Raw genomic sequence first — 23224 nt, forward strand, 5'->3', positions numbered from 1 at the left:
GAAGCCTCCGTGGGGCCACTGTCACTGAATTCATGGAGTGCTCCTCATTTACCCCCAAAGTAGTCCTTTTAGCTTGTGATTCACTCACTTCATCCCAAACTGGATTGCAGTTCCTTCTTGAAAAGTTATAAGTCTGGGCTTCTTAGGCACCAGTGACCACTGGGCAATGTCCTTGAGGAAACAGGAGGTGGAAAGCTGGGTCAGCGAGTCCTTCTCAAGCAGTGCCTCTAGGATAGACATAGGGATAGGCTGAGCCATCATCCAGGGGAGACACCTGCAAAGAAGAGGGGGCACAGCATGAAGAGATGCCTCCCCCTGCCGTCAAGCTGGAAATGGAACCCCAGAGATGGAAAGAGGACTGGCGTTTGCCCAAATACCCACGTGGCACAGGAAGATGGGAACCGACACGTCTACAATGGTGCCTCTGGCAGCAGAGGGGTAGGGGAGGTGGGCCGTGGCCTTCCTGCCTGAGACTCACCTATTATATCTGCTTGGAAATCAAACTGTAAACTGATGTCTAAGAGAAAACAAGAGTTTAACTTCTGCATCTCTCCTATCTTCTCTAGCAAAGAGCTTGGCCTTCAGGATGAGAAATGTAGATAAACACTGTAAAAAGAGAATTAACACCCAAACAAGGCAAGGCCAGCAAACCTAGCCCCGTAAATTAGACTGAATCTCGGGTCAGAGCCAACTGTGAGCCGTGGCCCTGGGAAGACAGATGAAACAGGCAGACTGGCTCTTGGAACAGCCGGAGATCATCTCTGAGGCATCAGAGAGCCTGGAAATGAACAAGGCTCAAGTTTTCAAAGGGTGAAGAGGCTGGATTCCAAAAATTGGCCGCTTCTCAATCTTGAAGAGAACCTTTGGCAACATTCTAGAATGAATTTGTCAAACTAGGGGAAAGTGATGGTGAGTTAGGAACCCAGAATGAGCTGGGCTGGGGGCTGGGCACCTGTCTTAAGTGAGTGTTGCCGGGCCTAACCTAGCATCGTGTCACCTAATGGGGCATTATAGAGCCTGAAAAGGAACAAGGTTCAAGTTTTCCAAAGGTGAAGAGTCTGGATTCCAAAAATCGGCAGCTCATCAGTCTTGAAGACAACCTTTGGTGAAGGTTGCCTAGAGTGACTCAGAGCTGGGTGGATGGGGAGGCAGGTCCCTGGAGATATTGATGGCCTTCATCTTTGTGCCCTTTTGTTGAACATTTGTATCTAGGACCTGGTTGGGAGGGGAGGTCATAGAAGCTGAATTTTAAGTGAACTCATGACCCACAGCTGGTCTGGAAGATGAGATGCTAAACTGTACATTCACAACCCGAAGACATCTCCCCAGCGGAGGTCTCGTTCCAGATGTAGTGTTGCGTGTGCCGCTGCGTTTTCTCCCTGCCTCTGCCATCATACTGATGATAGTACCGGGGTTCCAACAGCTTCCTTCCTGAATCCCCAGAACCTACACCGTGTACATTGTGTACTTGTCGGTTCTTTGTCAGCTGGTTGGTTGATTAGTTTCTGTGGTCCCTCCCTCCCTGACCCCTACATACTTTGCATAATAATGAGACAAGAATCCACTGGGGGCCTTTGAGAATCTGATGGAAGCTATGAACCCTCTCTCCAGGAGAAATACTCTTAGATATGAAATGGTGCTGACCACTTCAAGGGGTCCACAGGCCCCCTTAACTTGTCAGAGAACCTCCTAGGAAACCATGAATTTTCAATAGCCAGCCCTTGCTTCATCTGGCAGGTTCAGCCCCTCAGCCTGACTCAGTCTATCCCTTCCTTCCTGGGGAAGGAAGGGCAATGAGCACAAAAGGCCCTGGTACCTGTTGTGGGTTAAATAGTGTTCCTCCAAAGTTCACGTCAACCCGGAACCTCAGAATGTGACTTTATTTGAAAACAGGGTCTTTACCAATATAATCAAGGGCAGATGAGGTCATGTTGGATTAGGACGGACCCTAGATCAACTTTACTGACAAAGGTCCATCTAGTCAAAGGTACGGTTTTTCCAGTAGTCATGTACGGATGTGAGAGTTGGACCATAACGAAGGCTGAGTGCCAAAAAATTGATGCTTGTGAATTGTGGTGCTGGAGAAGACTCTTGAGAGGCCCTTGGACAGCAAGGCTATCAAACCAGTCAATCCTAAAGGAAATCAACCCTGAATATTCACTGGAAAGACTGGTACTGAAGCTGAAACTCCAATACTTTGGCCACCTGATGCAAAGAGCTGACTCATTGGAAGAGACCCTGATGCTGGGAAAGATTGAAGGCAGAAGGAGAAGGGGCGACAGAGGATGAGATGGTTGGATGGCATCATCGACTCAATGGACATGAGTCTGAGCAAACTCTGGGAGACGGTGAAAGACCAGGAGGCCTTGGAGTCACAAAGAGCTGGACACGGCTGAGTGACTGAACAACAACAGCACGGAGCCAGTAGGACTGGTGACCCTGGAGGAAGGAGGAAATTCAAGCACAGAGACACGGAACACACAGTGAGAACATCACGTGATGACGGAGGCAGACACTGGCGTGATAACCCTGCAAGCTAAGGAAAGCCAAGGATTGCTGCTGATACACACCAGAAGCTGGGGAGAGGCCAGGAAGGATCTGTCCCTACAGCCTGTAGAGAAATCACAGCCCTGCCGACGCCTAGCCTCCAAAACTGTGAGAGAATAGATTTCTGTTGCTTTAGGATGCCCAGTTTGTGTGCTCTGTCGTAGCCGCCCTAGGAAACTAACACAGTGCCTGGAGACAGCTGGGAGTTCCCTCCCTACTACATCATGGGTTTCTGTTGGTCCAGACTGTCCATCTGAACCACTACCACTAGGCAGGCCCCAGGTTTGCCCAAGAGAGGTTTATAGGCCACTTGAAGAGAAGTTAGCAATCTGAGCACATCCATCTTAATAAGTTTTATTATAGCCTGCCGGTTTAGACTAATGACTAATTTATTGTATAAAATACCAGCAGTATACTTTTTAAATTTTGTTAATTAATTATCTCAAACAAAGGTGAAATTTATAAAAGTGTTCAGAATCGGTGCACATTAGAAAATCGCCTTGCAGCAGGAGATGAAATTATTACTAATATGGGATCAAATTATTACTGTATTGACTTAGTTACTTTATGACTTTGTAATGGATTTCTTCATTATTTTCTCAGGATTGTGGCATTCATGATTGCATTAAAGTCTGTTAATCTATGCAAATATCATTAGGCACCGCTAATAACCAGGCAACTTTCCTCCATTTCAAGGGCTGTGCTAAGTAGTTGGCCTGCGTGGGTCACTTCCGGGCGGCAGGGAGCAGGCCTCTCTCTGGGAAGCCCTCTCCAAGCACAGCCCCACCCAACACAGAACCGATGGGTGCTTCCAAAGGGTGGTTTGAGGGTCTTAAGAAGGGCACCTTGTCCTAAGCCATCACACATCTTCCCCCTGCTGTCAGAGGTCCTGACTTGTCACCGTAGACCTCCATTCCTTTGGTTAAGGCTTTGGAGGGCCTTGATAAAATGCTTCTATCCTAGAAAGAAAGCCTCTTCCCCTCAGGGTCCACCATTAGCGCTCTAGAAGCCGCTGGTTCAAGGGGAGCACAGGGCCTTGCTATGCTGGGACAAGAGACTGGGGACAGCTTTTTATGAAGGTTAGAAAGAGGGCTGGATCTAATCATGGGTGCTCCCCGAGTAGAGCTGGCCAAAAAGGATGCTCTCAGGGGCACCTTCAGACCCTGGAGACCTGGAAGGGATGTGCCAAGTGTGGTGGGGTAGGTGTGGGAGGGGGCAGAGGAGCACAGGTAATTACCCCCTGAGCAGCTCGATATTCCACGGGATTCTTCTTCTTCTTCTTATTGGAGTATAGTCGCTTTACAATGTCATGTTAGTTTCTGCTGTACAGCAAAGTGAGTCAGTTATACATATACATAAATCCACTCTTTTTAAGGTTCTTTTCCCATATAGGCCTTTACAGAGTGTTGAGTAGAGTTCCCCGTGCTGGACAGTAGGTTCTTATTGGTTATCTGTTTTATGTAGTAGTGTGTATGTGTCAATCCCAGTCTCCCAGTTAATCGCTCCCTCTCCTCCTTCCCATCAGTTCAGTTCAGTTCAGTTCAGTGGCTCAGTCATGTCCGACTCTTTGCGACCCCACAAATCGCAGCACGCCAGGCCTCCCTGTCCAATACCAACTCCTGGAGTTCACTCAGACTCACGTCCATCGAGTCAGTGATGCCATCCAGCCATCTCATCCTCTGTTGTCCCCTTCTCCTCCTGCCCCCAATCCCTCCCAGCATCCGAGTCTTTTCCAATGAGTCAACTCTTCACATGAGGTGGCCAAAGTACTGGAGTTTCAGCTTTAGCATCATTCCTTCCAAAGAAATCCCAGGGCTGATCTCCTTCAGAATGGACTGGTTGGATCTCCTTGCAGTCCAAGGGACTCTCAAGAGTCTTCTCCAACACCACAGTTCAGAAGCATCAATTCTTCAGCGCTCAGCCTTCTTCACAGTCCAACTCTCACATCCATACATGACCACAGGAAAAACCATAGCCTTGACTAGACAGACCTTTGTTGGCAAAGTAATGTCTCTGTTTTTGAATGTGCTATCTAGGTTGGACACAACTTTCCTTACAAGGAGTAAGCATCTTTTAATTTCATGGCTGCAGTCACCATCTGCAGTGATTTTGGAGCCCCAAAAAATAAAGTCTGACACTCTTTCCACTGTTTCCCCATCTATTTCCCATGAAATGGTGGGACCGGATGCCATGATCTTCGTTTTCTGAATGTTGAGCTTTAAGCCAACTTTTTCACTCTCCACTTTCACTTTCATCAAGAGGCTTTTTAGTTCCTCTTCACTGTCTGCCATAAGGGTGGTGTCATCTGCATATCTGAGGTTATTGATATTTCTCCCGGCAATCTTGATTCCAGCTTGTGTTTCTTCCAGTCCAGCGTTTCTCACGATGTACTCTGCATACCCCTGTAAACATAAATTTGTTTTCTACATCTGTCACTCTATTTGTGTTTTTGTAAATAAGTTTATTTGTATCATTCTCTTAGATCAGGAGGAGTCTAAATCCCCATGACCACGGTCAGCACACCACTGCAGGCCCAGTTACCCCACAGCCCAGGAAAGGCGAGGAGACCAGACTGAGCCCTGCCCCAGTCAGAGCTGATCCCAGCCGTGCGTGTGTGCCTACGAAGGGGCTTCAGTTGTGTCCAACTCTTTGTGACTCCGTGGACCGTAGCCCACCAGGCTCCTCTGTCTGTGGGATTCTCCAGGCAAGGACAGTGGAGTGGGTGGCCATGTCCTCCTCCAGGGGATCTTCCCAACCTAGGGATTGAACCCGCGTCTCTTAGTCTTCTGCATTGGCAAGTGGGTTCTTTACAACTAACGCCACCTGGGAATTTCCAAATTCCCAGCCGGTGAGAACAAAATCCAGGCCTCCAGCCGCTAAACCCAGCGTGGGTTCTCATTTTATCTTTCCTGAAAGTAGACCCTGGTCATGCCGGGTGTGGGAGGGAAAGAGACGTGTCTGTGTGCGCTCAGACTGCGCCTCCTCATGACTACGTGGGTCACTGTTATTCATTCTGACAACATTTATCAAGTGAGCATGTGCGGCTGGGGCACTAAGCTAGGAACTCCCTGCAGCGAGAAGACAGCAAGCTCCCTCCTGGCGTCGACAGAGTTAAACACCATCCACTCCCAGTTTTTAACTGGAAGCTGCTGTGGGTCTCCACCATTCCGGCTCTTCTGGACGCATCAAAGGATGAGCTTGAGTTTTCCTAACTGCAGGTGCGGGGTGCTCCCCGCATCCACCGTGCTCCCCCTTCCCGGGCCGACAGCACTGCTGTTTTGTGAATGAGCGCCACAGGGGTGGGATTCAGCTCCTCCAGCTCTCGCTGCCCTCCCTGGATCAGCATGCCCAGACTTTTCAAGGTTAAGAGCCATTTTTAACATCAAAAATTCATCAGCACCCCTCCTTGACAGATGTTTTACTTTGGGTATCCATTGTTTGAGAGAATGCAAAATGGCAATAAGCTACCTTGAAGCCGGCAGTGCTTTTAAATGAATTGCTACTTCTTAAATCACAACAGCATCTAGGCGCATTTGAAAAATAGTCACAGCTACCCAGGGGTGAAATATTTTTAATGCAGTCAACAGACAAAGCTTGAGGTGCCTGGGACCCCAAGGTCAGCAGGCACCACTGCCCTATACCATCTGGCTGCTGGGAGCTGGGAGGAGAGAAAGGGGGCAGGGTCATGGGGCTGGTGCAGACCCCTCCCTGCAACCACTGAGGCCGCACCTAGGCTGAGAGTCCTTGTCTTTCCCTGCTTCTCCTCCTTCTCTATCAGCCTTTCCAGCCTCCTCTTTCTCACCTCAAGCCCAGGGTTGGCGGTGAGGGGCTCCTTTCTGGGGCTGCGGCAGCAAATGGAACACGCACCATTCCCCCCTGCACGTCCTGCCCGGTCACCTGCCCCTCTCCTCCCAACCTGCCCATCCTTGGTGGCCTCCTCAGCTCAGCACCAGCATCACCCTTCTCGCAGCCACCAGCCTCCCCTCCCCTGACCCCTCTGGCCCTTTCCTAGCCCTGTGCCTTCATGCCTCTCCTTTTCCAGTCTCAGGCCTAAATGCTTATTGGGTCCCTTTGATCATAGGGGACATTTTCTAGTCAAAACAGTCCTGTTGAGGTGACATAAGCAACTACATTTCAGAGACCTCCCCGAAGAGGGCAATGCTGAGTCCACCAGCCGAAAACCCAAAGGACAGAATTCCAGCCCTGGGGCAGGAGGGTGGGAGTCATATTCCATCCTGCGCCCCAGAGCTGGCAGAGGCACGTGGCTCTGGTCCCACGTCTACCACATACTGCTCCAGTGAGCTGAAGCCTGTTCTCAGCCTCTCTGAGCCTCAGTGGACTGACCTGTCAAATGGGCCTAGGAGCATGTTTTGACAAAGCATAGCAGTGAGAAATGGGCAGAATGCCAGAAATGCCCAGCCTGCACCAGCCCTTGCAGAAGAGTCTGGCTGTGGCCTAGTGAGGAGGACTGGGGGTGGTCTCGGGGGCTGCTCCAGCCAGCAAGCCAGGCTCTTCACCCTCCTCTGCTTCCCAACAGGCCTGAATGAGCCCACAGTGCTGGCACTTCCAGCCACAGCCCCTCCCAGACTTGTCAGTGGGAGGTTTGTGGCTGGCTTTTCAAAGCACGGTTCTGCAGCACACAGGCCCTGGACTTGAGTCAAATTCTTTGCATCCTCTCCTCTGTGCTCCCGTCCTGGGTTTCCTCCCTTTTCCTCACCCGCCCACCCAACTCTTCCTGGAAAACAGAGGCGGGCAGCCTGTCCTCGGTGCCCGTGGCCTCGTGGTCATGACGACCCACCTCAGCAAAGTCTTCATGCTCTGCGGTGCAGCTCCCCCTCTGTCAGCCCCCAGCCTGCTCTGCCTAGCCCCCGTAGGCCAGTCCAGCCCCGATTTGGAAACTCTCTTGCCCAAGGGTCAGATCGACTCCTTATGTCTCCCAGCACGGTACCCTGCACACGGTTTGTTGACTGACTGCATGAGTGACTAGAGGATAATAGAAGGGGTCCAGGGCTGTCACCCAGCTGGCTTTCTGCAAACTGAACCTCACAGTCACCAAGTCCTACCAAGCTCAGAGGGCCCCTTTGAGTGACAAGAGCAGGGTCCTCTGTAGTTAGCAGTGCCAGCCACACACCACTAGTTAATATGCTGCCACCCTTTGAAATAATTTGTTCTCTCAAGGAAACTGACACTCCCCTCACAATCTCATTACTCATTAGAAATAATGCCATCTTGCAAATCAGGCAGCTCTTCCCAGTTCCCAGAGCCATGTTCCGTCCTGAGCCCAGCAGAGCCTTGCAACTCTCCGGGGGCACCAGGGATGCCTTCTGCATGGTAGGTGAAAGCTTGGGAGCCAGACGACCTGGGTTCAAATCCGAGCCCTGCAGTTAATAGCTCTGGGACCTCCAGAAAGTTGCCAAACCTCTCTGTGCTTCAGTTTCCTCATCTGAAAAATGGGGGTGACTGTGGGACCCACCCCATAAAATTAAAGTGCTGGGAGCAGTGCTTGGCTTGCAGTGAGTGCTTTGGATGAGTCAGCCCTCATTGGCTTCTCTGAGGGCATGGGTCCCGACGGAGGGAGTGAATGGATGAATCTGTGAGTGCCATATGGGCTGACACCTGCCATCTGACTGCAGGGGCCAACTCAGCTTGCCCCACTCCAAAAAAACCAACCTGCTCTGAGGCGTGGCCTTGGCCTTTGAGGAGCATGCATCCGGGGGAAACAGACAAGGAGGGAGGTCCTGCTGAGGTCACTTGGGGGCTCAGGAGGCAAAGCATCAAAGCTTCAGGTATCCCCAGGAAACCAGCCCCACTGTAGCCTACACTAACATCAAACCCATCAGACAAGCAGAGGTTCAGAGAAGTTGGTTTAAGACAGGTCTTGAGCAGAACAGGGTTCCTTGCTCCTCTGAGAGCTCATATCCCAACAGGTGTGAGTGACCATGAGTAGTTTTCTCACCTTTTACATTTCAACCCCATTATCTGAAGTCCTCAGAAACATCTCAGCCATCCATCCATCCATATTTACCTATCACTATTTATGTACCATCGATCATAAATCTATCTGCTTTCTGCAATCATTTTTCTCTCTGTGTATCTATCTATCATCCAACATTTAATCTGGGTATCTAGCATCTATTAATCATGTCTGCCATCCATCCATCTCTGTGTCTATCTGCAGTCCATTATCAGCCACGAGTTAATACAGTGAGTAGTCCTGTACTTAAGCCTGGACCATCTTGTTCCAAGGGGAAGGGGGTGGGAACAGTGGTGATTTCAGGAGGGCTCGGTGGTGAGAACAAAGATGGATAGGAAAGAAACTGCAGGGTTGATGAAAGGGGTGCCTGGGACCTTCCTCTCACAGCTGGGCTGGCCTGATGGATGGAGGGGAGAGGGGCACAAGAGAGGAGAGAAGGAGGGAGGGAGGCCTCCTAAACCCGCTAATCCCTCCTCATCCTACCTTCCTTTGAGTGCATGTTAAGTCACTTCAGTCATGTCTGACTCTTTGCAACCCTATGGACTGTAGCCCGCCAGGCTCCTCAGTCCATGGGATTCTCCAGGCAAGAATGCTGGAGTGGGTCGCCATGCTTTCCTACCAACCCAGGGGATCTTCCCAACCCAGGGATCAAATCTCTTACATCTCCTGCATTGGCAGGCGGGTTCTTTACCACCAGTGCCACCTGGGAACCTTCCCAGATTAGAACAATGTCTTTTCAGGATAACCCCATGAGGGATGGTGGGATGCCCAGGTTCAGGTCAGGGCAGAGAAAGTGGGTGCTACCCTCCTCCAGCACCAGCACACACAGAACCCTTTATTCTGAAGGGCTGACCTCCTGCAGGCAGGCTGAGAGCAGAGATGGGGAGCCAGAGCAGAGATGAGCAGGAGCAGTCTGAAGAAGACCCATCCCAGCCCTTCCCAACCCTGAGTTTGTGCTGGTATCACCTGCATAGCTTTTGAAAAACACCATAACAAAAATATGGATGCCTGGACCAATTTCTGTCTCAGGGGCTGGCTGGGAACATCTGTGTTTTGAAACCCCCCAGGTAAATTTTATAGCAGCCAGGGCTGAGAACTAGCATCTTGCAAGATCCAAGACTCCTGCTGTTACCCTTGGAAGGCTGTGCTTTAAGCGGTTCTTTAGGGGCAGGACTTGGGCTCTGTCTGGGCAGGGACTCCAGGGAGCAAAAGAGGGAATTTTCTTCCAAGCTGCCTCCCGAGCCTGACATGGGGAGGGGTCAGAGGCTGGGGTCTTCTGCCAGGGTATTCAAGCAGTGTCATCCCCACCCAGGGTCACCAGAAGTCCTTGTCATAGCACCCAGGAGTGGGGGCTGGGTTTGGGGGCTGCAGCCTCTGGGTTCAGCTGTGACCCTGCTGTACTAGACTAGCGAGGTTGACCCTCAGGTGAGTGCACCTGCCGGAGAGGACAGGCAGCTCTTCCCACATCCCAAGAGAAGTTAAGCCCCACCCTCAGTGTTGAAAAAGTGCCATGAGTCAGAGAGCGGGAGGTTTGCTGGGCACTGCACACTGCATTCTGTCTCTGGCAGTGGCAGGGGTAGGGGATGGGGGTGGACCCATGAGCACCACTCTCTCCATGAGGCTGTGGGAAGATCTGTGGGCAATGTGAGGGGCAGCCCGCAGCCAGGCTTAGAGGCTGTGGCCTGCTGGTCTGCAGGCACTGGACCACGGCACAGTTCTCCCACTCAGCAGACACGAGCCCCCTCCACAGTTAACAGAGTGAGCGCTCCAAGTGCACACTGTTATTTCTTCCCCACCATCTGCAGCTGCGTCTGATTCTCTGCCCCGCAACAAGATGTTCCTTGGTCTCTCCTCCTCTTGTCCCTGCTCCCCTGTGGACCACCCGGCCCCTGCCTACCCCCTGCAGAAGCCTCCCGCCTTTGCTGGAATAAAGCCCGGCTTTGTCTGTCTCCTTGAGAGCTGAGGACAAACTGGCCGTAATTTATGCTCCCGCATGATATAAAGGAAAAAAGGCGCCATTATGCTATAAATTATCCTGTGATGGGTGAAATGCTGGAGAGCGCACCAGACGCCAGCGGAAACCCCCCCAGACAACAGGATTCGGCTGCAGAAGTCCCCACAGAACGCGGGGCCGTCTGTCGTGCGCCGCGCCTGGGAAGGATAAGGTAGCAGATCAAATGTATAATCAGCTACCTTGAGAGCTGGCCACCCTGCCGCCCCCATGAAAGGTGACTTCTACTCAGCACCACCCCGGGCCCCAGGCTCCTGCTGGGAGGGCCTGGCGCAGACTCACAGATACGGGGGTCAAGGGCGGAGGCCCAGAGAAGGAGGCAGCGAGGGATGTGGGTATGGCCTCCAGACCTTCCACCCATCCCCTTGCAGAGGGCAAAAGAAGAGGGTGCAGGGGCCATTTGTGCCCCCTGGGATGGTGACGGCCCCCACATTCCACAGTTCTGCCTCCTCAGATGTACTGCAAGCACCCAAGGGCACAGAGCCATCCCTCTGTCCCAGGCAGCCACCAGGGCCCAGAGGGATGTGGACTGCAGGCCGAAGGGATCTTGTCAGCAGATCTGATTCTCTATGTGATGAGGGAAGAGGACCTTGAGGCCTAGATCCTGGGCAGAGGAAGGCCTGAGGACTCATCAGGACAGAGCTGACTTCTTTTGTCACCCGGGAGACTTCCAGAGGGCCCTATTCTAGGCGGAGGAGTGAGGGAAGCCGGGGAGGGGCTGTGAGTCGTGTCTAAGGGTCTCTGGGCAGTTGGGACTCACCAGAGCCTGCTCCATCTGAGCTGAGCAGCGGCCTCTGAGGGCCCCACCCCACCCCACTTCTGGGCTCCGATCAGAAGCCCTGATCCACATAGATCAATGGGCTTATTAGGCCTTTGCCCATTATCTGGGCAGACCCAGAGGTGTGGAGAGTAAAGAGAGACAGAGATCTCCAGGTAGCACTTCCTGGTCTTCTACCAAGAAGGAGGGTGACCTGAGAGCTTGGCTCCTTTCAGACCATCTGGGTCCTGGCTTCCCCCAGTGACTGGCTGTGTGTTCTTGGGAAAGATATTTAACTTTCCTGAGCCTCAGTTTCTTCATCTACACAGTGGAAATAATAAAACATTCATTATACCTGCAAAGGGCTTATTTCCGTGCTGGAGGTACAGTAAATGGGCTTCCCAGGCAGCGCTAGTGGTAAAGAACCTGCCTAATGCAAGAGACCTAACAGACGTGGGTTTGATCCTTGGGTCAGGAAGAGCCCCTGGAGAAGAGAATGGCTACCCAGTCCAGTATTCGTGCCTGGATAATCCCCACGGACAGAGGGGCCTGGCGGGCTACAGTCCCTGGGGTCGCAGAGTCGGACACAACTGAAGTGACTGAGCAAACACGCGCAGTAAATACTTGATAAATGAAAACCATTCTGTTAGTACTGTGGCTCGTATAACCATCTCCTGGAGTGAGTCAGAGTTGTGGCCTCCCCCGGACAGGGGCACTGAGGAGCCCCGAGAGAGGGGTGGCAGAGGTTCTGGTAGAGGGAGTTGGGGCCACTGGCTCTTGTCATGAAGACACTGGGGTGACCATCGAGGTGGGTGGCCCTCAGTGTCCAGCAGGACCACAGAAGAACCCCTGGTGCTACAACTTAGGAGCTAGGCTGAGCCAAGGGAGGACGTGGTGGGCAGTGAGGATGGACACGGGTGAGGAGGAGCCTGCGTGCAGAGTCTGAGTCCCAGGCTAGGCTTCCTGCGGTCAGTGGTCAGGGTCCAGGCTGAGGTCTCGGGGGAAGTGTTGAGAATGCGGTGGGCGAGGAAAAGGAAGGAGGGAGGGGATGTGTGTGTCGCCCCGGCTCTTCAGCCTGTGCCTGTCACACTGCCTGCCTCTGCACATGCCTTTTCCATGCTGCAAGCCCTGCGTGTGAATCCTCCAGTGCCCGGCTCAAGCCTTGTAAACCCCTTCCCACTGCCATGCCCGCAGAGCTCCTCACGACAGGCTGTGTGCCTGCACCATGGCTGCTGCCCACTCATCCCCGCTTTTGGAGGATTCCTAGAGTTCAGTGTCCTGCAGATGCCGAGCGCACGATCTTGGGGACAAGAGGAGGACGGGCAGTGTCAGTGTCCTGGGGCAGGGCGTGCAAGGAGCATCCCTGAGACTTCAGGAGACCTGTGTGTGTCTGAGCAGAGGGATGGAGGGATTAGGGGAGCTGGAGTGCAGGGTGTCCCTGAAACCCCTCACAAGCTTTGTTCTTGGTGAGACGGGAGCCCCTGCAGGGTTTGAGCGGGAGACAGACACGACCTGCCCTGGATTGTAACTGACTCCTGTGGGGCTGTGCGGAGAGCAGCTGACAGGGGCTGGGTGCATGTCAGGAGACAGTGAGGAAGGGACTCCTGTGGCCCCGGTGCCATCCCGAAGCATTTGGAAGGCAAACTCCACTGAAGAATGTGAGTGGGGGAGACTGGCTGAGTTCTTCCTCCTCCCGCCAACACATCAGAGGTATGTGTCTGCAGGGAGCTTGGCAGATCAAGGCCCCGCGCTGCCTCCCCTGGGGTCTGGAGCAGCTGAGGGTCCTCATTTGCATCCCCGTGGAGCGGGAGCCCCGTCTTGCCCCATCCCCGGCAGCCTTTGATCTGGTTTGATGTCTCCTTCAGCCTTCTTCCCAGGCAGGAACGCTTTTATCCTCCGCTGCGCTGGGCTCTGGCTCCGACACTGTGTGTTGTGGGAATGAAGGAGGGCTCGCTTCACGTGCAGAGCTCTCTGAGGCTTGGCCCGTGAGCTGGTGAAGGGACTGGCTCTCAGGGGTCAGGTGACCCGATCGCAGGGCTGCGGAGAGACCCAAATCCAGGCCCTTAACCCCTATGTGGACAGCGATGCTGCAAACTCCCGGTCCCCTACAGGAAAGCAGGCAGCCACGGGCCCCCCAGGCAGGAGAGGAAGGGTGTGCAGACCCGCAGCCCCGCCTGCTGCTCCCCTCTTTGAAAGGCAGGTGTGAGGCTGCATGCTGCCCACCTCAGGGCTGGCCAGAAGGGGCCAGGGGAGGCTTCCAGACTTAGGGTGGGGTCAGCAGCTTTGAAAATGACACAGATTTCAATTCAGATGTCCGGTTTGATGCTCCTTTCTCCCTTAGGAGCCAGGGCGTTCGATGGGTCGGGGCAGTGGAAAGGGCCCAGAGCAGGGCTCGATGTAACTTCAAGGAAACAACTCTTGTTGTGAATGAGCCTAGGCTGGGGCCTGGAGGATGCTGGGGAGCATCTCAGAGATTCCCCCAAAACACTGCTGTTTAGTGGGGGGGATACCCGGCTTCTGAGGCTGGCCCTCAGGCAGGTGTATGATCAGTGTCCCTGGGGTCCACTCCATGCCCCAGGGGTGGGGTGGGCCTCTCCATCCCACCAGAAGCCGCCCCTGTGGGTGAGCAGCCGTCTGGCTGAAACCAGCACAGAACTGTGCTTATTCTACTGGTGCTGGGCCCTGGGCTAAAAATCTCGGGTGCCTCATCTCATCCCGACAGCCCTACGAGGTGGGTGCGATTACTCTCCCCTCTTACGGATGAGGGAATGGAGGTCCAGGGAGGGCGCGTGACTTGCATAAGGGGGCCCGGTCAACCAGGATTTGACAAACAGCTTCAGTTACTCCCTGGAAGGTGCCCTGGCCCCAGTGCTTCCTTCCCCCACCATCCTTCCCCCACCCTCCCTGTCCCCGCCGGTCCCCCCCTCGCTGCCCCCATCAAATCTATGTGCTTTCTAATCAAGGTCCTCCCTGATCCATGGGTAAGTTTAGGGAGAAGGAAGCCGTCTTTCCCACTGTGGGACCTCAGGCACAAGGTCACTCCCCAGGGAGAGCAGATGGTCCTGGGATCCAGGAGGCGCTCCGGGAAGTCCCCTGGTCTCACAGTGAACAGCTGAAGGGATGCTGAGGGCCCCACATGGCCTCTGCCAGCAGCCAAGGGGCAGGTGCATGGCACCTGGGGCTCTGAGCTCTGGGCTCTGGCCCAGTCCTCCCCATCCCCAGGGCCAAAGGCGCAAGAGCGGAGAGAGGCCTCTGATTCAGTCACTGTGTCTGGAAGCTTCTTCTCACTCCCCAAACTGCTGCTCTTGGGCCTCCAGGGGCCCTATGGAGAGCATCCCCTACAGTTGTGGCCCTATAAGACCCACCCAGCCAGGCTCTCTTGGTCTCCTTGCACCCCCTGCCCACCCCACTAGCCATAGAACTCAAAACCAAGTTTTCCCCACCGTGGCCCTGGGCCCCGTGGTTCTCTCCAGCTCAGGGCCCCCCACAAACCCTCCCTCAGCAGCTGCAGGGAAGAGAACAGTAAAAGTCTATTGCAGCCATAAAAGGCATTAGCCATCTGAGCACTCGTCCACGGTGCCCCGGCAGCCATCTATCCTTAAGCAGGAAATATTGTTTAATGCCGATGGTAATGAGCGAATCAAATTTTGAAAATTAAGCCAGAATTTGAGCATTAGAGCCAGGGTGCTGGCATTTGGCAAGTCAAGTGCTGCGGCTGCCACCCGCCTCTGCCCTACTCAGGGCCCTTCATCTTGCACAGCCAGCAAGATGCTGCCCCGCACGTCTGGGGCCCTGAGGCACCACCCTGAAATATGCCCCATAGCAGCCTGTCCTCATCTTGCCATCAGAGTCTTGCTTCTCTGTTTTCTGGGCTCTCCTTTTCGAATGCAAATCCTTCCAGCCAGAGCCCCATTCTGCCCGGATATTCTGAGTGAATGAGAGGAGTCTGTTTTCCTCCTGGAGGGGCTGGAGCAAGCATGTTGCTGTTGTTGTTTTTCAGTCACTAAGTTGTGTCCAGTTTTTGCTACTCCATGGACTGCAGCGCTCCAGGCTTCCCTGTCCTTTACTATCTCCCGGAGTTTGCTCAAACTCATGTCCGTTTGAGTTGGTGATGCCATCCCACCATCTCATCCTCTGTCGTTCCTGTCTCCTCCTGTCCTCAATCTTTCCCAGCATCAGGGTCTTTTCCAAGCATGAGATCCTGGCAACTAGACTCCTCTGCCTTTTCACTGGCACTTAAGGCTTCCTAGAGGTGTCCCCCAGTGCTAGTAGGCTGGGAAACTGAAACTCAGAATTAGATTGAGGTTCTGGGAAAAGGAAGAAGATGCCTGAGACCAGAGGACTGGGAGACGTGTATGTTGGGGGCAGGGTGGGTGTAGGGTAGGCCAGAGGCACCTGGGAAAGCAAAGCCCAAACTTCCCCACCCCTCCCCCAGACCCCCAGGCAGGAAGCAAACGAAAAGAAGGGCCCTCTCATCTTTCTCTCTGCTCATATTCTGTTGTGGGCCTGGCGCTCCTGCTCCTGAGCCTTGGACATCGTAACTCCAGGCCACCTCCTCCAGGAAGCCTTCAGGGTGTTGCCTCTGCCCCTTCTCCGACCAGCCCCTATAGACCTGCCGGAAGGTGGAAGGTGAGCTTAACACAGCCACCTACTAGGCTAGAGACCAGCCTCCCGCGTCCCCGGGGGGTGACCACTCCCATGCCATCTCAGCGACTTAACACTCAGGGACATCTTCAGTCTATTTACACCCTGGCCCTGAGGTCTTTTCTGGCTTTACCTTCCGTGAAGGTGGCTTTTGTGGCCCAGTCCCAGCAGCACCTGCCTGAACATCTCCTCAGAGAAGCAACCACAGCTTCACACCCCAAAATGGGCTCAGGCTGAGGGTTAGCCCCACCATCACTCAGGGGACCCTGTGTCCTTCAGGCAGGAGGGCTCTGGGCAGGGACTGCTCAGCTTGGCCCTGGAAACGGGAGTCTGTGTCGATGATGGAGCGGGTAGAGCAGTGGCTGAAGAAATGCAGTCACCCTCTGAGACTCTCGCTAGGTTGGCATAAGGTCCAAGACACCACATTGGTGGTCGTCTGACACAGTTTGGGGACCGCACCTCGGGGAAGTGGCTGGGGAGGTGGGGACACAGGGAGAGCGGTCCATCCCAGCTGGGCAGCCACAGCCCGGGTCTGCTCCAGTCTGTCACTTCCAGCGCTCCTCCCCCAGGTGTGGAGCCTCTGGTCTCCCCTCCTACCCCTGCACCGTGACCTCCATTTCCTCTTCCTCCTGGATAGAGAACCCCAGGTCAGGGTCATCGCCGTTCTACTACTGCTAGCTGCTTCATTCTGCAGCACGTCCTGGGAGTCTACCATCCACATGAGGAGGGGCTAGTTTTTCCCATTTTTGACACCAAGCTGGGTGAGGAAGTATGCAGCCGAAGGCAGCAGGGTGGGAGGGTGAGCCAGTGGGCCTGGGCCAGAGGAGATAGACCCTCAGAATCAGTCTTTTCACTCCCTGGTCTGAAAGACAAGCCTTAGAATCACTCACCCAGAGCCAAAGCCAACTAGAGATATAGAGGATCCCAGAAACAAATAAACCTGTGCGTTGGGTGGGGTCAATCCAAGATCACCCAGAAGTGAGCCTACAGTCAGGTTTCTTTGGTTCTTGATGGCCTTCCAGAAAGGGAGATTTGAACAGGCAGGAAGAGGGGGAGCCTGGCCCCTCCACCTTGAGAAAGTTCTCAAACAAGAAGGACCTAGGCTTAGGATGGAGAACCGAGAATCAGCAGTAAGGGATGACTTCAGGGAGAGAAAGAAGGAATTAGGGAAAAAAACAAAAAAACAAAAAACCTGGCAAAAGGGAAGTAGCTGGCTAGAAAGGCACGTGGGGATTTTAATGAATTTTAATGCAACCAGAAAGCTGTCATAATGAAAGCAGAGGAACACATTCAGAAATCAGGAAAGGAGATGCAGTCCCAGCATCTGAGTCTGGCTCCAGGGAGGCTGGGCCTTCTCTTCCCTCCCAGGTCCTTCCTGGGAGGCAGTGTTTGAGCAGGAGGGTCAGGCATGAGGAGAGGGCAGGTTGCCACTTCTTTGTCTTCCCAGCAATCCCATTAACTCAGAGCCTTTAAAAGGTGCTGGGAGAGGGGAAAGACCGCGATCGCCTGGGAGCAGAGTTTCAAGGCTCCACTGAAGGCTTCAAAACTCAGTTCACTTCCAGTAAAATGTCACTTTGCTTCTGGGAGCTAAACCTGAGTCCCTCTCCCTCCCACTTCTGTCTCTGTTGTCTCCTTCTGTCCATCTCCTCTCTCAGCTCTTTATTTTGAATTCTTTTTCTTCTGTCTCTGCCATTTCTGTCCCTCCCTTTTCTGTATGAATTCATTGCCTTCCGTCCCTCCTCAGTTTCACCCCTTCCACTCCCTCTCAGGCCCCCAGTCTCTGCTTCCCCCAGCCCAGAGCTTGGAGTTGGTGAGGGCTGGAGATGGGGCAAGGGTATGCCCAGCCCTGCCAGGGCCTGAGCGTCTGAGTGGAGTACCCAGACTGGAGCAGGGGCTGGGGATCCAAGCCCAGAGCTTTAGCTGGAGCACCCCTGCCCGGATGGTGGAGATCCAAGCCAGTGTGTCCTGACCCATCCCTGGTTGCAGGAACTGGCAATGGTACATTGTGGGCATGGAAGGAGCACCTTGTCAGGGAGAGCTTGCCCAGTGCTGAGTGCTCCAGGCTGGGGGGTACCAGTAGGGCAGCAGTCAGCCTTACTGAAGAGGAGGACTCTAGGGTGGCGTGTAAAGCCAGGTAGGACCTGGAGGTTTCCTCTGCTCCAGAGCCCAGTCAGCCCCCATCTCTACATGAACTCTGCTGGCAGTGTGGGTGATGAGAGTGCTTTGGGGCAGGAGGTACCAACCACCCCGGATCCAGAAGGACATGGTCCTGGAGTGCCCTTGCGTTCTGTGGAAACCATGAACACATGGCTGTCTGCAGTTTTGGAGTGTGCTTTTCTGCAGCCTTGGCTGTGCATGTCAGTCATTGAATAGTCAACAAACATCGAGTGGGTGTCTGCCACCATGAGGACCACGTTCCAGCAGACTATGGCTACTTAACAATTCAGCCCCAAATGGAGTAGTGTAAAACAACCATTTACTACACTCATGGATTCTGTGGGTCAGGAATTCAGGCTGGGCACAGCTTGGAAGGCCTGTCTCTCCTCCTGGCTGTCTGGGCCTCGGATGGAAGACTCACGGGTTGGGGCCTGGAATCATCTCAGGACTCATTCACTCCATGTCTGGTGGCTGATGCTGGCTGTCAGCTGGAGGCCTGGGATCCTTTCTGTGTGGACTCCTGGTGTGGTCCAGTTAGGGGCTCTTTCCAGCATGGTGACTGGTTTCCACAGAGCAACCATCCCTGAGAGAGCAGAGAGTGGAAGCTGATCCTTTTTATGACCCAGCCTTGGAAGGTATCTGGGGTTATTTCTGCCATTCTTTATGAGTTAGAATAGTCAGAGCCCAGCCCAGATTCCAGAGGCGGAAACATAGACCCCACCTCCCTGGGAGGAGTGAAAGTCACAGGGCAATAGGAGCTTGTGGGATGGGAAACATTTTTGCAGTCACAAGCTACTACATATCCACACAGCCTAATAAATCCCTGCCACCCTAAGTTCACATCTGAGTGTTGTCAACAAACCATTTGGTACTCAACACAATTGTGTGTGTGTCTGTGGGGGTGTCTGCTGAGGGAGCCCAGTCTTCAGAAACTGGGTCCTCCAAAGTGCCCAGGACTGAATTTTGTAGAATGAATAGGAAGGGAGGGAGAAAAGGGAGCACCCGGTGGAGGTAAGAACATGTGAGGCAGAAACGAAGTTGCCCCTGGGCATGGGACATGCATTCATTCATTCCATAGCTCAGTCCTGTGGGCCTACCTGGTGCCTCTACCACCGCTCCAGCAGAGGCCTAGCCTCTTTGCTAGGGGAGCCTACTTTGAGGGATGGGGAGTTAGACAGAAACTCACTACTCAGGCAAAGCAGTAAATAATTGTCCTTTGAATTTTGCACCAGGAGACGGGGTGAGACAGAGAATGAAGAAGCAGAAAGAGGGGTTTTGATGAGAAAGCAATATTTATGCGGAGACCTAGCATTAGAGGATTCAGCTTTGTGATGTGGGGGATACTTCAGGCAGAGAGAACAGTGTGTACATAGGCCCTGTGGCCCACCTGCCAGCTGTGAATTAATTTTGGCATCTGGGGGTGAAAGTGGTTGAGGAAGATAAGAATGTGTCTGAGAAGAGGGAGGAAGAGGATGTACGGCTGTCCAAAGGACCTGTGGACCACAGGTGAGAGGCCAGCCCATTGGCCCGGCCCTGAGGCCGGAAGGGGCAGAGTCGCTGCAATCCCGTCCCGCTCAGACGCAACCCCTCCCGCCTCCCCTCCCCCTCTGGCTGTGCCCCCCACCCCGCTTCGTCCATCCCCTCACCCGGTCGTTCCTTCCCCCGAGCGGTGCCCCACCGCCTCCCTCTCGCTGTTATCCCTCCCCTCCGGCCGTGAGCCCCCCTCCTGCCCGCTACCAGCTCCTACCCTTCCCCTCCGTAACCCTTCCTCCTCCCGCGGGCCCACCCCGCGCCTCCGGGCCCTTGGCCCGGGTAAGCATCTCCTAATTTTGTTCCAGAAGATAGAAAACTCTTCGTGGGTATGCTCAACAAGCAGCAGTCTGAGGACGATGTGCGCCGCCTCTTCGAGGCCTTCGGGAACATCGAGGAATGCACCATTCTGCGCGGACCGGACGGCAACAGCAAGGGTGCGTAGGGGCGGGGCGAGAGAGAGGACGGGGCGGAGCTAGAGGTGGGTGGGGCGGGGCTAGAGGTGAGTGGGCGGTGAAGCAAGAGGGTGGACGGAACGGAGCTAGAGATGGGTGGGGCGGCGCGGCGAGAGGGGGCGGGGCGAGAGGGTTGGGCGGAGCTATAGGTGAGCGGGGCGGGGCGAGAGAGTGGACGGGGAGGGGCTAGATGTGGTTGGGGCGGCGAGGCGAGAGGGGGCGGGGCGGGACGAATGGGGGCGGGGCGGGGGCGAGAGGGCAGACGGGGCGGGGCGAGAGGGCGGACGGGGCGGGGCGAGAGGGCGGACGGGGCGGGGCGAGAGGGCGGACGGGGCGGGGCCGCGGGTCTCTGGCCAGCCTGCTAGCAGAGTCCAGAGCCCCCTAGAGAGGGGCGGGTGCGGCTAGCGGGGAAAGGTTGCTTGGAAGGTGCGAGGCTGTCAGGCCTGGTAGGAAGAAAAGGCCGCGATCCGTATCCAGACTGGGACGGGGCCAGTTAAGGGTCCTTTGACATCCTTAGCGGGCCCAGCTCTTTCTCTGCCTCCTTGTGTAGCTCTGTGTTTGTCGGTGTCTCAGTGTTTCTGGGTCTCACTCTGCTTTCTTCTTGGGAGGCGCCCTCTCCCCTCGGCCGCTCCCGTGCCGCGCGTTTCAGTCCCCGCGCCTTTCTGACCTTTCTCTGGGTCCAGTTGCCTTGGCTCAGCCTCTCCCGTCTCCCCAGGGTGCGCCTTTGTGAAGTATTCCTCCCACGCTGAGGCACAAGCCGCCATCAATGCTCTGCACGGCAGCCAGACCATGCCGGTGAGTGCGGCTGACCCTGGGGAGTGCGAGACGGGGCAATGAGGGACCCAGACATCTCTGCCATCCCACACATCCTCAAGGCCCTGCCTGTTCTGGCGCCTGCTGGGCCACACGGTGCCAAACGCGTGCCCTCATACCACGCTCGCAGCCTCCCCAGGAGACGGGAAGGCATTGCCAACAACCCCATTTCTCAGACGAGGACACTGAGGCCCGGAGATGCTAAGGAAGTAGCCTAAGGTCACCTAGGTAGAAAAAGCCTGCCGGGAGGTTAAGCTCCAGACTCCTGGGAGAGGGTTGGTGCTTGTTACCCTACCCCCTTCCCCTCCCCCGCCCTCATAGCACCCCGTGGAGAGGATCGGGTGGGCCCAGGCCAGGGAGCAGAGGCGGATGGGGCAGGGCTGGTGGGCCTCACGCGCAGTCCCGGCTACAGGGAGCCTCATCCAGTCTGGTGGTCAAGTTCGCCGACACCGACAAGGAGCGCACAATGCGGCGAATGCAGCAGATGGCTGGCCAGATGGGCATGTTCAACCCCATGGCCATTCCCTTCGGGGCCTACGGCGCCTACGCACAGGCAGTAAGTGGGGGCCCAGCGGGGCGGGGCCGGGGGCGGCAGTTCTCTGCAAGCCTAAGAAGCGCTGATTGGAACAGGGAGAGAGGTTCTAGGTCCTGCTGACTGCACCCTACCCCTGCCACCACTCAGGGGAAAGGTGTCCTTCCACCTTCTGGTTATTCCTAGCAGGGATCCTGTGAGGTGCCTCAAAGCGCCCCTCACCCACACTTCCCCTGAGGTCCTCTCAGGCCCATTCTCCCACATTGGGGTGGGCTCTGCCAGCATCACCCCTCAGCTGTCTCCTGGACTTGTGACCACAACCCCCACACGGGTGGCACTAAGGTAGGCCAGGGCTCTGGTTCTAAAACTGCAAGCTCACCTCGCTTCTTCAACAGTGTCTAAACGGCTCAACAACCTTCCCAGTCCCCGCTCACCTCTGGATTTCATTTAGGATGCTCCTGTAGCCTCTACCCTGCAGACTCCAAGTTAGGACCGTTCTGAACAGAAACCCTTGCCAACTTAGGTCTACAGCAGCTCATCCAGGTGTCTCTAGAGCTTTGGATGTCACATCTCCATGAACCGCAGGACTGGCTGGCACCTTGGAGCCAGTCCCCTTCCCCCACCTTCGGCAACTTTGGAGTCCCAAAGACTCTACTTTTGAACACAGCTTTCTCTTGGGGCGTGGTCTCTAATAGCCACTGAGAACTAGGGCAAGTGTGGGTAAGGCTCAGGGCTCTCAGAGATGGGAGGAGAGACATGCATCTGAGCTCCCTGGGGTTGATGGCCTGGGAGTTGGTCTCCGGGAGCAGGAGCTGAATGACCCCTTGGTGGGGAGGGCCGCCCTCCTGGAAGCGCATGATATTTTTTCCACTCCCTCTGCCCCAGCTGATGCAGCAGCAAGCGGCCCTAATGGCGTCAGTCGCACAGGGCGGCTACCTGAACCCCATGGCTGCCTTCGCCGCCGCCCAGATGCAGCAGATGGCGGCCCTCAACATGAACGGCCTGGCGGCCGCACCCATGACCCCAACCTCAGGTGAGTGGCAGGTACCAACACGGGGCCTGGCAGGAAAGCTGCTGAACCCAGTTTGGTAACTTGGTTTGGCGAATTTCAGCTACCAACAGACCATCCTGTGTCAAGAGCATCTGGTGTCTGGGCCCAGTGCCGGCCTCATCCTTGAGCAGTTTGTCTCAAAAATGTTCTAATTCCTGAGGACCCATGCGAAGATGATCCTGGCCCCCCTGCTATCCAAGATACGATTTCAGAGTGGCAACAGTTTCACTCGAGTTGTTAAGCCATGTCAAGAAGCAGTTCATGTTGATCTGTAGTATAGAGATCTGGAAAGAAATTGACATGAACACACCTCCCTTTGAGGTCTGAGGGAGAAGAGCCCTGCCCATTTTGTGGCCCTGTTTGGTCCCTGGCCCAACCACAGAAGGAGCCCCATTTTTCATTTTCCTTTAACCCAACCTAGATTCACTGATTTTTTCCAAGACAACTACAGAACAAGCAAGAGAGAACTGCAAGAGTTGCTAAAGGACAGAGGGGTTGAAAACAGCTCTACTTACAAAGCATGTTTTTAATTGGATCTTGGCTGTTATCCAGTTCAATGATTCTCAACCTGGGCAATGTTGCCCCTCGCCCCCAAATACCTGGCAATGTCCTGAGACATTGTTGGCTGTCACAACTGAAGGAGGGAAAGTGCTACTGTAATCTGGTAGACAGAGACCAGGGATGCTGCTAAACATCCTGTGATGCACAGGATAGCTCCCTTCAAAGAAACGCGTGGCCATAAATGTCAATAGT

General features: G+C 54.6%; 1 protein-coding gene across 14 annotated transcripts in view; it reads left to right on the top strand.

The window, feature by feature from the left end:
- CELF4 (CUGBP Elav-like family member 4) overlaps window positions 1-23224 on the top strand; it is a 313419-nt gene that overhangs the window by 261906 nt on the left and 28289 nt on the right. For 6 of the 14 annotated variants that reach the window (XM_070361712.1, XM_070361713.1, XM_070361723.1 and 3 more), the window contains exons 4-7: window positions 19929-20057; window positions 20791-20870; window positions 21301-21444; window positions 22306-22453. In XM_070361712.1, the coding sequence (XP_070217813.1) occupies window positions 19929-20057; window positions 20791-20870; window positions 21301-21444; window positions 22306-22453 (501 nt within the window). The remainder of the gene's footprint in view (window positions 1-19928; window positions 20058-20790; window positions 20871-21300; window positions 21445-22305; window positions 22454-23224) is intronic. The other 8 variants (XM_070361717.1, XM_070361718.1, XM_070361711.1 and 5 more) reach the window with 3 other exon arrangements.

Source organism: Bos mutus, chromosome 24 (genome assembly GCF_027580195.1).
Source record: "Bos mutus isolate GX-2022 chromosome 24, NWIPB_WYAK_1.1, whole genome shotgun sequence".
Taxonomy (NCBI): domain Eukaryota; kingdom Metazoa; phylum Chordata; class Mammalia; order Artiodactyla; family Bovidae; genus Bos; species Bos mutus.